Source organism: Mus pahari, chromosome 12 (genome assembly GCF_900095145.1).
Source record: "Mus pahari chromosome 12, PAHARI_EIJ_v1.1, whole genome shotgun sequence".
Lineage (NCBI taxonomy): Eukaryota > Metazoa > Chordata > Mammalia > Rodentia > Muridae > Mus > Mus pahari.
In genome coordinates, this window is record NC_034601.1 from 80,969,765 (window position 1) to 80,984,949 (window position 15,185).

The 15,185-nt window shown below is 47.7% G+C and overlaps 1 protein-coding gene across 6 annotated transcripts in view; it reads right to left on the reverse strand.

Annotated features, from left to right (window-relative positions):
- Positions 1 to 15,185, reverse strand: part of Tiam1 (T cell lymphoma invasion and metastasis 1) — a 345,165-nt gene that overhangs the window by 88,739 nt on the left and 241,241 nt on the right. For all 6 annotated transcript variants that reach the window (XM_029544321.1, XM_029544322.1, XM_021210115.1 and 3 more), the window contains 2 exons: positions 11,701 to 12,148; positions 6,926 to 7,098 (listed from right to left, as the gene is read on the reverse strand). In XM_029544321.1, the coding sequence (XP_029400181.1) occupies positions 6,926 to 7,098; positions 11,701 to 12,148 (621 nt within the window). The remainder of the gene's footprint in view (positions 1 to 6,925; positions 7,099 to 11,700; positions 12,149 to 15,185) is intronic.

The window sequence follows — 15,185 nt, forward strand, 5'->3', positions numbered from 1 at the left end:
GTGATAGAATTAATTCAAAAGAGAGATTTTTTTTTTTTTTTTTTTTTTTTTTTTTTGCATGTGTTTTATCTCTATGTATGTCTGTGCACAGTGTGTGCAGTACTAGAGAAGGCCAGAAGGGGGCAGCAGATCCTCCCGGGACTGGAGTTAAAGGAAAAGGGGGAATCAAGTTCCGCTTCCACGGGCAGGGTTGTTCCTTCTGATGTCAGTCAGGCTACCTCCACCCATCTCTCCTTTAAGAAGTGGGGATGACAGGGGACAGGGTTTTAGCTTAGTGTTGCTTACCCAGCATTCCCAAGGTTTGATCCTCCACACACAGATGATCAAACAAACAAATGAAGTTGGTGTCTACTCAAGTGAAACGTCATCAGTCTTGGAACTCACTTCTAAAGTCCAGCAGATGGTGACTGCCATCAGCTCAGGTGGAACTGGGACCCACGGAGAGCTATGTGGTAGGTAGTAAAAAGGAAAATTGTTCTGGAGGCAGACAGAAGCGATGTGGTGTAGCAGTGTGAATGGGTGCCATGCTATTGGGCTGGGCACCTATGTAAATGGTTAGGATGGGATTGGTCTATGTACATTCTATGATAACTGGAAAGAACAGAATAATTCAGAAATGAAAAGGGAGCTGGGGAGGGGCACAGATGGTAAGGCGCTTACTCGCAAGCATGTGGACCTGAGTTGGAGCCCCAGGTCCCATGTAAAGAGCTGAGTGTGGGGACGCGTGCCTGTAAGCCCAGTGCCGGAAGACGCTCACAGGAGATGGGAAGGCTTGGTGGCCAGTCTAGCCTCGCCTAATCAGAGAGCTTCAGGGCAATGAAAAGGCCCTGTCTCCAAAATAAAATAATAAAATAAAATAAAGTAAAATAAAAGTGGATGGCTCCTTTCTCCTGGCTCAAACACACACAAATGCACTGGCACACACACAAAAAAATAAATAAATAAAATACAATCAAAGGCAGAGGAAAATGTCAGTCCCCCACAGCTAGAGACGCGTGTGACGGCAGGTTTAAGAGAAATTTAGCCATCAGCCCCTTTAACCACTGACATGTCTTAGCCATCTAAGTGGCTGAAGGCGTTTCCATTAGTGAGAAGTTTTGCTCCCGCTGTCCTGTCTAAATAAAACATTCCCTGTCGTTAAGCTGAATCCATTTGAGAGCAGAACAACTCACTAAATGGGCCCTTGAGTAAAGTCAGTCCTCTGCTCAAGAGAGCCTGGTCCTGATGAAAGGGTGAGAAACCTTCATGCTGACTGTTCTAGGCAGCTACCTCTGTGGAGAAATACCTCATCAGTTCATGGGCTCAAGAGTTCTGAGATGACCCCAGCAGACTACCACAATGCCTCGGAGGCCAGGGTGGCCTTTCTATAAACTAAAGTCTAAATAAAGTCTGATGCTTGGGAATGCCTACGTACCTTATAGGAGGCGAATGTCAGAGACATGATCTAAGGAAGTGCTCATCACCAGAGTCCAGGGGCCACGAAGGTAGGAAGGAGAGAGAGACCACCCACACCCACCCTGTACACCCTGGCTCACCCTTGCCCGGCTGCCCTTGACAGTCATCCCCTACATCACTCTATGACAGTGCTCAGGTAGAGGATGCGATTCTTCTGCTGCCTTCTGTGGATGCTAAAATACTACATGAAGTTCAATGAGGGGAAAAGAGAAGTTCTTGCCAACAGATAATCAGCAAAAAAGATGAATTTGCATAAGATCCCCTCTGTGCTCAGAGATATGCTGAAGCTCGGGGCTTCATTATATATTTAAATAGATCTAGCTTCAGATTACCCACCGCACAGAGGACCCTCCGTGATTTCACACAATCAATGGTTTATGTGAGTGGCAAGAAGGGAGGCTCGATTTAAACTGGAGAAACAAAACCCTAGAAAACAAAGGCCAGACCCGGGGAGCTGAGACTTGGGGTACACAGAGTTGATAGAAGCATGAGAATTAATTCTGCAGAATGTTAAGCATCTATTTTTAATTTTAAAGGAACAAAAAAGGGAGGAAGGGGAGCGTCCATCTTTAAGAGGCGGGATAAAATGAGAGTCCTGTGTGAATTCTTCGAAGGCCTTTCCCTCTTGGTCCTGTTCATCCTGTATACAAGTTCTGTGAATATAAGCCTTAATGAAGTACTCATTTTTAATATCTGTGTAGGGAACCTAACATGAAGGTTCTCCACCCCCACGGGTGGTCACACAACAGTGCACACAGGCTCACTCACTTCCCATCACCAACTGAGGGTCGTTTTTTATAGAAGGGGAGTTAAGTACAGGAAGTCAGAACCAGAGAGGGAGGGGCTGCTAGCCACGAGCAAAGAAGTACATGGTTATCAGTCTCTGAAGGCAAAGCTGAGGACCCCTGAGAAAACACCGCAAAAGCTATCAACTGAAGTGCCTACACAGAAGGTCACTGGCCGAGGGTAACTGACCACAAGCGGATCGAACCAGGCAGGCTGAGGTGGCTCGTGATTAGCTATGAGCAGAGCCTTAGATGACGAGGTAATGGATGCGAGTCTCCAGCTGAAAGTCGGAGAGGATAGAAGCAAGGACAGAGACACCGGAGCTCCCCCTAAACCTCCCGCCTCCCCAGAAAAGCCAGCGGACCTGGAGCTGGAACCAACAAGAGTCCTTGTCACCATGAAAGGGGAGGTGGAGAGATGGAGCTGGGCTATCCCTGTCAGAAGTCCAAACCGCTGAAACCAGCCTGCTGCTGCAGCGCCAAGCCACACAGTGACTTCTGGCCCTGTCACATACTCTCCCCACCAGGGGGCCTGGAGGCAGTCCTGCCCCAGCCCCACACCTTGGGAGGCCCCAGACTTTGAAGTGCTTCAGTGTCCCTGGTATGGCTTGAATATGACTCCCTGCAAATCCTCATGTCGACCCTGGTATCCCTGGTAGCTGTGTCTAGTGGAGGGCCCTGGGTCAGAGGCTGAGTGAGCCCTCCTGAGTGCATTCCTGTCCTTGCTGTCTGAGGGAATTCCTGCTCTCCTGGAATTAGATTCTGTGTAACACAAGAGCGGGTTCTCACATAACTTAAGTGCGCCCCTGCTCGCCCCTTCCAAACAGGCCACGTCCCCTTGGCTTCCTGGCAGATGCTGAGGTTGAATACGCTGCCACCAAAAGCTGTTTTTCAGGGGCAGCCTGGGAGCAGAGATTCGATCCAGGAGGATCTGGATCCGTCAGGAGGGCCACAAACTCATTTCAAAGGCAAAACCCACAAAGACGACATTTAAAGGAAATTAAGGTTCTGTGTTTTGGTTTTGGGTGGAAACGTCTACAAATAAGTGGGAGAGGATTATGGGTTCAGAGTTGATGCTGGGGGAGGGGTTAAAGTACTGCAAACTCAGGATGAGCTGACAGTATGGTTGAGGGGAAAATGGGTACATTAAACCTCGGTGCAGGCTGCGCAGGCAGGCTGACCACAGGCGCACAGGAGGCAGGAGTCTACAAATAGCAAGGAAAATGGCTCAATACCTGGGACAGATGTGGCCACCAGGAGGTCAGATTAATAATCAAACAGGAAAATGGCAAGATCCATTAGCATAACAAAACTCTAGCGCTGAGCACTAGGAAAATGAAAAGCTGGGTACTCCCCAGCCCTGGGTGTGAGTGGCGGGCAGCAGGCAGGCTGACCTGCAGGTGGCCTTTGCAGATAGGATGCCCAGAGGAAGGCGACATCAGTCTGCAGAAGTCCCCTCCGCCATCTTTTCTACAGAGTTTCCTCTACATCTTTCTGTAGACATCGTTCAGGCTATTCCCTAACCAGGTTTCTTGTCCTAGGCATTGGTCTGTGACCTCCGTGACCTTCCTAAAGCCTGACACCTGGAAGAAAGATCCCCTGAGCTTGATGGAACTCAAAAGTGCCCCTTATTCTCAGTGAAGCCATGTTTGACTTCTGTAACAGGGCAGTTAGGAAGAGCATGAATCTTCCTTCTGATTCTTACAAAAGACTAAGCGTTCATGGTGTTGACGGAGAATCCACTGTCTACCAGACACTCAACCATTTAATCTGTGACTAAAGAAAATGGTACAGATACAGTCCTTTCAAGTCTCCTTCTAATAACACAAAGTATCATTTCTTCTTATGAGTTTTTATAACATCCAAGAAGTGGCCAAGTAAAAATGCTCTTCTAAGTGACAGAGAAACCAAGGAGAGGCACTTCTGCTAAAGGCACTCGTTTTTCACCCCTCTACATACACAACCGCACACATTTTCTACTCAATCAGGCGTCTACCTCTATTGTCCTGTCTGGTAGCTAAGTTCCCCAGGCATTTGGCACAGGAATTTAAAACACATGTTGTGATGTTTCCTGCCAGGGGCTGAGCTGTCAGGAACTGCAGCACCCTCTAGGAATGAACAGACGCACGCCAGGGAGGAAACCGGACCGTGTAAGTGCTGGGTGCTACCCCTGACATCAAGTCGGAGGAAAGAGCTCTAATTAAACTACTTAGGGGAAGGAGATACAGCCACACTCGGCGGGCAGCATAAAACTTCTTCTGTATCAGCTACTCCAGCATTCGCTCTCCCTCATTCCTGCCCCCACTCTTCACACAAAACCCCTTTTCTACTTCACATGGGTTACACGAATCTCTTTTCCAGGGCGAGTGTGTGGGTCTCTGGGCAACAGGGATGAATCAGCAGCACAGTGGCTCAGAAACTGTGCGGTGAATTGAGCCCTGGGGCTGAAATAACCTACAAATTATTTCCATAATCACAGCTGATCTCCCTCGCTGTAACCTCACCCGGGCACACACAGGTTTCTTTCAAATCCAGCCCCTCTGGAGTTATGTGGCTTACAATAAGTAGATGGCAGAAAATACCGTCACGGATCCCAAACAACAGTAATTTCCTCTGAAAAGGTTCACTTTGTCCTTTATCCCACATAAGTAGCATAAAAGTCCCCCACTAAAAGAAGTCTGAGGTTTCCATGAACACGGTCTTGTGTTGCCTCAGAAAGCATTTTGTACAATGTGACTTATTGGGTGGACTCGGCTAGCAATTTTATGGCCACGTAGGTCCTTTCAGTGGGAACTCACAGCAGAGGTGAGGAAGGGAACAGGAAGAGGAGGCCCTCCTATTGGTCAGGTAACCATTTGACACGCGGGCCACTGACAGGAGCACTTTCAAGACAGCGATGGACTTTAACTCGGCCCTGCTGGAGGTACATAAAATAAAGGGCACCTTTTCTAAAGAAGCAAACTATGAGAGCAATGTTAAAGTTGGACTGTAAAGTCAGGACCTCCTGCACACTCTGCAAACACCCTACCAACTGAGACTCCTGCCCAGGAATTCACCTTGCTCCCATTGCTTTTTATAGTGAATCTTTTGAAACTGTTTTATAATATAAACAGAAACTCCAATCAGAGAGTCGACATATCCGTATGAGGGGCTGGACAGATGGCTCAGAGGTTAGGCGTGCCTGCTGCTTGGGGGGTTTGAATGGCTCATATCTGCATGCTTAGTCCCCACCTAATGAACTGTTCGGAAAGGATTAGGAGGTTTGCCACTTTGGAAGCCTCAAAAGCCAAGCCAGGCCCAGTGTCTCTATCTCTCTCGCTGCTGCCTGTAGATCAGGATGTGTAAAACATAGACACACACACACACACACACACACACACACACACACACACACACATACACACACACAGAGAGAAATACAATGAATTTTGGAAAAAATAAATTCAATGTCTGATGCAAAATCCCATTATAAGCTACATAACAGTGAAATCATTACAATGACAAAAGAAATTCATCACAGAAGTAGAACAGTTCTAAGAATGACAATGGGCTTCTCTTGGAAGCTATGGAGGCAGTGGGATAGCAGTTTTCAATGCGTGGCCATAAGGCTGTCAAGTAAAAATATTATACCCAGAAAAACTATCCCTCACCAATGAAGGACAGCCAAGATAGCTTTGCAATTCAAGGCACTTGTCACCAAGCCTGATGACCTAAGTTTGGTTCCCAGAACCCACCTGATGGAATAAGTGGATTGACTCTGCAAGCTGTCCTCTGACTTCCACACCCTATGCAAAACCAAGTTGCTGCTACTCAAGCCCACAAGATTCCCCTCCACCAACCTGCAAGCTTTTCTCCTTAAAAATAAAAAAATAAGAACAATGAATGAAGTCACTCTCAGATACACAAGTGTGTTGGCTTGGATGATAAGAGGCATATTTGTTCTGTTTCATAAGCAGGCTATGTGTGTATATAGGTGACAGGCGGCCTTGGAGTGCCTAAACCTCCTTCCTGCCCTGGGCAGTGACTGCACATTCACCTTGAGAGAGCTCACTGAAAGTTGTGTTTGTACACTGTGCATTGAGCTTTCTTTATGGTCTTCATCACATTAGTGGGATAAATGAGGGAAGCCTTCCACGTTAAAAGCACAAAAAGTTCTTGCAAACTCAAAAGGATTCACTATAAAAGGAAATGTTAACCTTGAAGCAGAGAAGCATTTTTTTTGTGTGAAACAATTAACAGACTTTCAAGAATGCTAGATATAAAAGTTCTGGTAAGCTGAGAAAGAGAAACTATTTAGGGACAACCAGTCCTTTCTGGGATGTAATTATTTTACCTTATGATTAATATTAGCGGAGAACATATTATGATGAAAAACTTGACAGCTCAAATCACACCTAAATTAAGGAGCGCATGATCCTATTCTGAGTGCTATCCAGTGCCGCCGAGGCTACACAACAATCCCATCTGCTCACATCAAAAATGGCAAGATTCTCAAACCCAATGTACAACTTTCCTCGGGCCTCACATGCACACCCTTTGCCCGAGAGCTCTCGTTTCTGCAATCTATCATAGGCATTTATTTATTTTGTTATTCCCCTCTTCTGTCTCTATCATTATTTTTAGGGGGGGCAGGATACATGGGCAAGACAGGAAAGCCCCATGTGCAGTGGAGGTACCCCACAAACCTGGAAGAGGAAGGCATCACCCAGGGAGTTGCTGAGGCAGAAGACGAAGTCTTTCTTGGGGTGCTCAGGCACAGCCTGCACGATGCTGTTCTCCACCCAGACAGCGTGCTTGGGGACACTGTTGTGGTCTATCCCAGACCTGCCATCAGTCTCGTAGAAAAAGAGCGTGCAACCTGAAGAAACAGAATGGGGTTGTGTAACACAATGACTACAGAACTGATCCACAACTTCCACTCAAGCATTTCACCCCTCTCCTTAATCCCAGAGAAGACCAAACATTATACGAACTGCAAAGCCTTTGACAGTACAACGCACTTGGTTACAACAGGAATCTATAAAGAGAAACCACCCGTGCGTGATGTAGAAAGGAGCAGATCGATAGAAAACCACGCTGGTTACAGACAGATCTCTGTGAGTCCAGAGCCAGAGTGCTCTACAGAGTGAGTTCCAAGACAACCATCCAAGAGAGATCCTGTCTGCATTTCTGGCTGCCCTCACTTGGTGCCCAGCTTACAGTAACTGGTACATGATGCTGACTATTGTACTTTGGATCTCAAATGCATCGAGGCTCACGCAGTGCAGTCTTGATCCCTAAAAAGGATGCTGGAAGGTGAAGCAGGACCTACCTCTGTGGTTCTGAAGGGGCAGGCTAGTCCCGGCCCTTTCTCTTCCTTTCCTTGCTCTCTGGCTGCTCCGGTAAGCTCTGCCACACACTCTTCCCATGACCCCCTGCTTCACCACAAGCCCAGCCAGTCACAAGCTAAAGTCCCCGAGACTGTGAGCCCGAGCAAACCCTTTCTGTCTGTAAGCTGAGCATCATAGGTCTTTTGCTCTAATACAAAAAGCTGTATGCGTTTTCTACTGTCTTAGTCCCTAGAACAAAGAACTCTCTGGAAAATGTCAGTGAGTGCTACTGTTAGGAAATACAGCTTTCAACAATCTTTTTAACTTATGAAATGAACAATGTGTAGACCTTTAACCTGGAAGTGGCAACACATGTACAGGTTAGGAACAGAAGACCAATCCTGATATGTGCGTGTTCTAGTCTTCAAATATTTCTAGTCTCGCAACTTTGGTTTAAAATGATCTGTAACAGTAGGTAGGTAGTTGAAACTTGATTTTATTCATTTTCACCTTGCCCCATTTTTTAAGACTAACATGAGGAAACAAATCCAAGAACCACACACGCCGAAAAGGCCTGCTTGCCGTGAGCTTCACTTGAACTTGGCCTTTAGGTTATTAAGCTGTCGACAGCATCACTCCAGAGAGTAATTCTGGAAGTCTTTGAAAATGGGATCTTTCTACCCCAGAGTCCCCAGGTGTGGTCCCCTCGCCCAGGAGCCCAGGGGTGCTAAGAAAACGCAACAGCTCTCAGGTGGGAAGAGGGAGGCTCTGAATTTGTCAACAGAAACCAAGAACCTGTCAAGACTCAGATGTGAAGGGCTCAGTGGCTCCTTGTCAGGTCATGTCACCCAGATCTGGGTCATGGGGACAGTGGGATGGGGACAGTGGTCCTCAATGCCAACACTACAGCTTCCTGTGTCACTTATTCTTGAAGGAAACGGCACAAATGAAATAGCCACCTCTGCTATGGTCCAAGTAAAAAGAGTCATCTCATTATTTTTATTCCATACCAAGAAGTGATCTTCTGTATGCAGGGTAAGAAGGGCTCAGATGACGTCCAGGGCTTTCTCACAGCTTAAATCATCCCTCTTCCCACATCCTCACACTGAGACCTAACCCCGGGACTTCAGAAATGGGGTTGCATTTGTAGATATAACCTAAGGTAAAGGGCTGTCATAATAAGTGTCCCTTAATCTAACAACTCGGGTCCTATTAGATGGACACTGGACAGTCATTACAGAAGGAGGAACACATGCTGAGACCCAAAGAAGACAGTGACCACCACTTCAAGATGAGAGGCCTCAAAGGAAAGCAACCCAGCCACTTGACCTCAGACTGACACCTGTGAGATGAGAAGGTTCTGTTATTCAAGATGTCCAGCGCGTGTTCCTGTGTTGTGGCGGTCCAAGCATGCTAACACGAGGACTGTCTCAGAACTTCATGATTCAGTATGTAGGAAGCACAGCGCAGAAAGCGGTAGAGACAACTGGGATGTGGGTGTGCATGGAGATGTAGGTGGTCTCCACGTCAGGTCTTGGGGCTCAGCAGCAATTACTAACGTGAATGAAGGGGTGTGCTGTGTGGAACTTCCCTCCAGCAAAGAATCTCCTTGAAACTCAGCAAGTAAGTGAACAGATCAACTCTCCTCACGTCCCCGAAACTGGCCGGACACACCAGGCGCTTGGCTCCCCAAACTCATAAACAGAAAACACTGAGACAAGCAGGGTTGCCCAAAGAAGCAGGGACCAGCAGGACTGCCTGAAGAGGCCCAGGGCAACTAAACTACCTGGGAGAGGTCCTCCCCAGCCTGTTGAACTCCTTCCAAGCTGTGCAACTAGCACCAGAGTGCTGGCTTTCATGAGCTGACATCCATGCTGGGGTGAGCTATTGGTGATCCATCCGTGGCCTGGTAAATAACCCCAATAAACTAACCCATGAGCTCAAGGTGGGCTTCGGTGACATCCTTGCTTTGGTCTGTTGTCAATTTCCCATCAGGGACAAGTAGATATTTGCTCATGCCTCCCCAGGAATAAGTTACCCAACAGAAGTGGAGCTAGAGGAACAAAGGATGTGTACCTACTCGGGGCAGGGGGGTGGAAAAGGAGATGATTTCTTCTCCAGCTCATCTATCACAGCAGAACAGCTGGCATGGCAGGGGCCTCCAGAGGCAACCCCATGGCACTTCTCCAAATGAGGCTAAGGCAGGTGGTGACTGAGAAAGGCCAGAAACAGCTTTCCAAAGCATCCCCACGGGACAAACATCTGTGCTTTATAAGCACGAGCCCACACCACATGAACAGTAAGACTCAAGAGTAGCCGAACAACAAAACAGACGACCTGGGCTCCCGCTAACTTCACAGTACAGGGGGGTTCTGTCTAGGTTTGCCATTGCCCTTGTCCAACACAGTGTCTGGGACGCATAGCACAATCTGCAGCCTAACCAGGTACATCGGGTCCCATTTCAGCAGGCATCAAAAGAAAAACAAACCAACAAAACGGCCAGCTAGCACCAGTAACGGAGGTCGCCCGTGCCCTGACTGTCCCTCGGGACTGACCTGCACACAGCCAGCTAGCACCAGTAACGGAAGTCACCCATGTCCTGACTGTCCCTTGGGACTGACCTGCACACACTGCTCAGGCACACATACCCTAGCCTCACTGAGCAGGGGTCTGTGCAGGTTCAGGCCTCAACTGCAAGATGTCCTGCCAGAGTGACCTCAGCTGTACCATTACTTTCTCAGCTCTGGCTTCTTTCTCCTGTGTGTTTCCAGTCTGACACCACCCCCACCCCCAATTGAGATTCCCAATCTCAAATCTAGCTTTGTAACAGAACCACTACATGTATTTAAGAAATGTTTTTCTTTCTATGATGTGTGTTCACAAGTAAACTACCAGACCCATGCAGGGCTGGGCAGACCACACGGCCTCTTCAGAAAAGCATGCCAAACGGCAACAACTCGGAAGCACTCTGCTCCTCTGAGAAGCAAGAGTGTTGGTACCCATGTCTGCTGGGCACACCATGTCTGCTGTGCGCACAGCCAGAGGGACCCCAGTAAGCATGGCTGGACTATAAAATAGTGACTTCTTCAGAAATGAATGATGACTTGGACATGCCGTTTGCATCGGGCTGAAGTCTGTAAAATTGGTGATATTCTACCATTTAAAAGTTAAAGATTTTTCAAGCCATCGGACGTATCATTGGACTGAAGCTAAGGGTTCCTCCCGTCTATAATAGTCACTGTGCGAGATGTAAACTTGAAAACATGCAAACAACATTTTGCAGGGGAACTCGGGCTTCAACACTGTCCTTCAGTCTAGAAGAAAACTGGATTCCCCTCGCTGAACTATTACACTGGCTTTAAAATGTCAACTAGCCACAACTTAGTCACCTGGGAAGAGAATCTCAGTTATTGTCTTTCTTGGGGTAGTCTGTGAACATTTCTAGGGGGTACTGTCTTGTTAACTGATGTAGAAAGACCTAGCCCATTGTGGGCAATACTATTCCCTAGGGTCATGAACTGTACAGGATGGGGAAAGCTAGCTGAGAGCAAGCAAAAGCAGGCAGAATGGGTACATTCATTACTCTCGGTTTTTGACTATCAGTGTGATGTGACTCCTTGCTTGGGTTCCTGCCTTGACTTCCCCAAAACAATGGACTGTAGCTTGTAAGCCTCCCTACGTCGTACACAGCTAGAGTCAACAGTACCATATCAAGTGTGTTAACTGGCCAAGTTTGATGGCTTACTCCTGAGGCTGAGGCAGGATGACTAAAGTTCAGCCTGGGCAATTTGGTACCTCACTCAAAACAAGTATAAAAATACAAAGAGCTACGGAGATGTAAGACAGGGCTGGGGTGCTTATGTAACATGTAGCATGTGAGAGGCCCAGGGTCCAATTCCCAGCATTGAACAGAAAAAGAAATTCTAATCCCAAACCAGATCTTTCAGGTCTTCAGTGATGGCCTTTACCTTCACCTCAGGATCTGACTTTAAAAAAATAAAAATGCACATCTAATGTTGTGTTTCTATCACGGTAGACTAAGTTCTGAATATACAATTATGAAGTGTTGCATAACAAAAGGCCATTATGTGAGTACCTGTGGAATGCACCCGTTGGCACTCCCAGCATGCATCTGGGCTGGCCTCCCTTACCTTTCAGGGACACCCAGTAGTGCTTCCACTTCCTCCGGGTAGCTGACTCCACCTTCTTATTCTTCTTGTGTACCAGGAAGTTCTTGACTGCCAGCGCGCCAGCCTTCCGCACAGTGCCCTGTGCAGCAGTCAGCAGGATGTCCGACTGGCCCGGGGAGCTGAGGGTTCCACTGCTCTGCTCATCACTGTGCGCAGAGCCAGCCTCCTCCAGGCTCTCACTGTTGGTGGTACTCATCTCCAGCTCCCGCCTGAAGTTCTCGTACACCCCCTGGCGTGTAGCATCCCCCGTCGAACTGCTGCCGCTGTCGCTGCCCACAAAGGCTCGGCCTGTGGGGGGCGAGTAGCTTGAGTTGGTGGCATTGGATCTCCTGGACAGGAGGTCCGTGTCGGTGGTGGCCCCTTCGATCCCACTGTCCGCAAACTCGCTGCCCTCGCCTGTGTTGACATCCTTGGAAACAGAAAGGAAGAGAGAAGCAGACATGCATTACGTTCGGAAGGAACTAGAGAGCACCTGGTCCAGCCTGGGGCTCTGCAGCACAGAAGGCGGTCGCGCACCCAACTCCAAAGATGATGGATCAATCCCTCCTCAAGCCAGTACAGCATGGAGTGGCTCAGGGAAACACACCTTCACCAGCCACCCTCCACGTGGCCTAATGATTCAGAATGTTCAAGAAATATAAAAGGCGCAGGGAACATTTCAAAGAGCTTATCATTTATCTGACTCAATTAGCTAATTGGCAAACCAGTTATTGAGATGCTTGCGTGACCATGCTGTGGGAGCTCAGAGCCCTCGGCCACCTCAGCTGGCCTTGAACTCCGGGAAATTCAGCAGGCAGATTAGTTAGCTGTTGCGGAGGTTGGGTTACAATGCAGAACTGGATCTTTACAGCTGGTACTTAAAAATAAAATAAAAGTGCCTGCTTGTGGGTCTCTTTTATAATGGGGTGACTAAATAGATTGCTAGTGCACCCACTCACCCAGCAAGGCCCCATACCCCGAGAGCAGGCAAGAGTGAGCCCTTGTGCCCTAATGAGCCTGGCTTCCCAAAAGCAGCTCTTTCTTTCTGCCTTGTGCTAAATCAGCCTGTGGGGCCCACAGCTCCAATGCACCTCTCCAATTACTCTGCCCTTTCAAAGGCGGGCGGGATGCAAGGAGACTGAAGTAGGCAACTCACTGCCCTGGACTCACTGCCTGGACTGAGTGACAGAACGGGGCAACTGACAAGATGCCAGAGCATCAATTCCCACTGTAAAGGAGTTTGCAACTTCCAGAGCTGACTCTGGACTCCAGCCGAATGTTTCCGGGTCACAGAGGTAGGTCCTTAAATCGGAGCCTCAATTATTCTGACGTGCTACGGGGATTTCCATAAACAGTAATTAAATGACAGTAGCCATCAATGGAAGGTGATGATGACAGTACGGGACAAGCTGGCTTACAAGCCTGTCTTCTCTCAAAGGAAGACAAAAGGAACATGAGCATGGCATAGAGGAAAAGACAAAGGAGTTCACAGGACAGTAGTTTGGCCATTCAGGGGAACCCTTATTCCCACACATAACTACTGATGGCTGAACCGTGTAAACACTAATGTGTACTCTGAAATTGTCATAAAAATGACTACTTTGAGCTTAAATCCGTGCTGGGAGATAGTGGGGTGGGCTGAGTCATAGCACAGCTGAGACTGTCCTATACCAGGCCCAGGGGTGCTGTGTCTCTATCTCAGTCCCTCTGAGCCAGTGGCTCACAGTTCAGTATAAAAAAAAAAAAAAATCTAGGAGAATAATGACATGAACTTCAGGAAGGGTGGGTCATCGATGAGCAGCTACCAAGCATCAGCTCCGTTCCAAATGAAGTAGTCGCAAGGACTTATGGGGGACGAAGAAATCACAGATGCAGTTCAGATCAACCGGCTGGCTGTGGTTTAAATACACAGTTTGTTCTTCAAGGGTTTGAGAGTTGGAAGCCTGGTCCCAGAACAGCAATGCTGGGAGATGGTAGAAACCTTAAGAACTAGAGTCCCCCTCGGCCCCAGGAAACAAACAAACAAACAAACAAACAAAAAGGTGGAGCCTCATGGGAGGTATTTAGGTCATTGGGGGGGAGGTATTTAGGTCATGTGTGTGTGGGGGGGGTCTTACCCTCGGAAAGCACTAATGTTGGTCTTTTGAAGTGATTGCAGCCAGAGTGGGCTGCTAGAAAAGAAATCCTGGTCCCTCAATCTCTCCTCATCTCACCATGTAATCTCTCTCTCTCTCTCTCTCTCTCTCTCTCTCTCTCTCTCTCTCACAGTGTAAGGCTAAATGTCAAAAGAACCTCAACAAAGCCAGCCGATGCTAGAACCGAGGTCTCCACCTCCCAAACTAAGCTAAATGGATGCCTTTTCTTTACAAATTAACCAGCCTAGGGCATTTCACTCTAACAATGGGAAACAGACCAGTGTACCCTGTGCCTACTGGCTGGCACATCACTTTGTTTTATGTTCCTCTGCTTAATAACAGTCGTGGATGGTCACAAAGAACCCAGATTCAGTTAGTAAAACAATCCACTACACAAACTAAAGCACTGTTAGCAACCCACATTTCCCTCCGGCAGGGACATTTGCCATGTGCGTCCTTGTAGGTGTAAGACAGTAAGGGCATCTGACAATTTTGGATAACCAGAAGCTGAGGAGGTTAAGAAATCTGTGAACTTCTGAAATGTGATTTCATAGGTCTCGGCCCTCTGAAGAAGGCTGGAGCCATACATTAACTGCTTTTTCCTACTTTCGTGATATAGAATCAAGGCAATGCACAGAAGAAGGAGTTTATTTGGGCTTACGGTTGCAGAGATAAGTCAAGTTCCCTCAAGTCTGGGAATCATGGCAGTAAGAGGCAGGCACAGTGGCTGAAACAGAAGCTAAGAGTTTATGTCTTAAACCACAAGCAGGAAGCCAAGAGAAGAAACTTGGAATGGTCTCTATTGTTTACTCAAGAAAACGTAGCTAACAGGCAGAAAAAGGGAAAGGGGGTTTCAACATCCTTCCTTTTTTTTTTTTTTTTTTTTAATTTGTTTGGTCTTTATGAAACAGAGTTTCTCTGTGTAGCCCTGGCTATCCTGGAACAGAACTCACTCTATAGACCAGGATAGCCTCAAACTCAATGATCTGCCTACCCCAACCTCCCGAGTGGGGATTAAAGTGCCACCACCATGACAGTCTTGTGGGATTAAAGTGTCCACCACCATGACGGTCTTGTGGGAATAAAGGTGTCCACCACCATGACAGTCTTGAAATGGTCTTTTAAACTCTTAAATCTTACAGTGACAAGATTTGCTTGTTCCAAGACTACACCTCCTAAACCTCAGACAGCAACACTAACTGGGGACAAAGTATTCAAATGCCTGAGACTGTGGGGAAGAACTCACTCAAACCACCACAGAGTGGATGAAGGAGCCAGCTATGTCCACTCTGAGGAGCCACAAGGCAACAGCCTCCACAGGATCGACTTCAG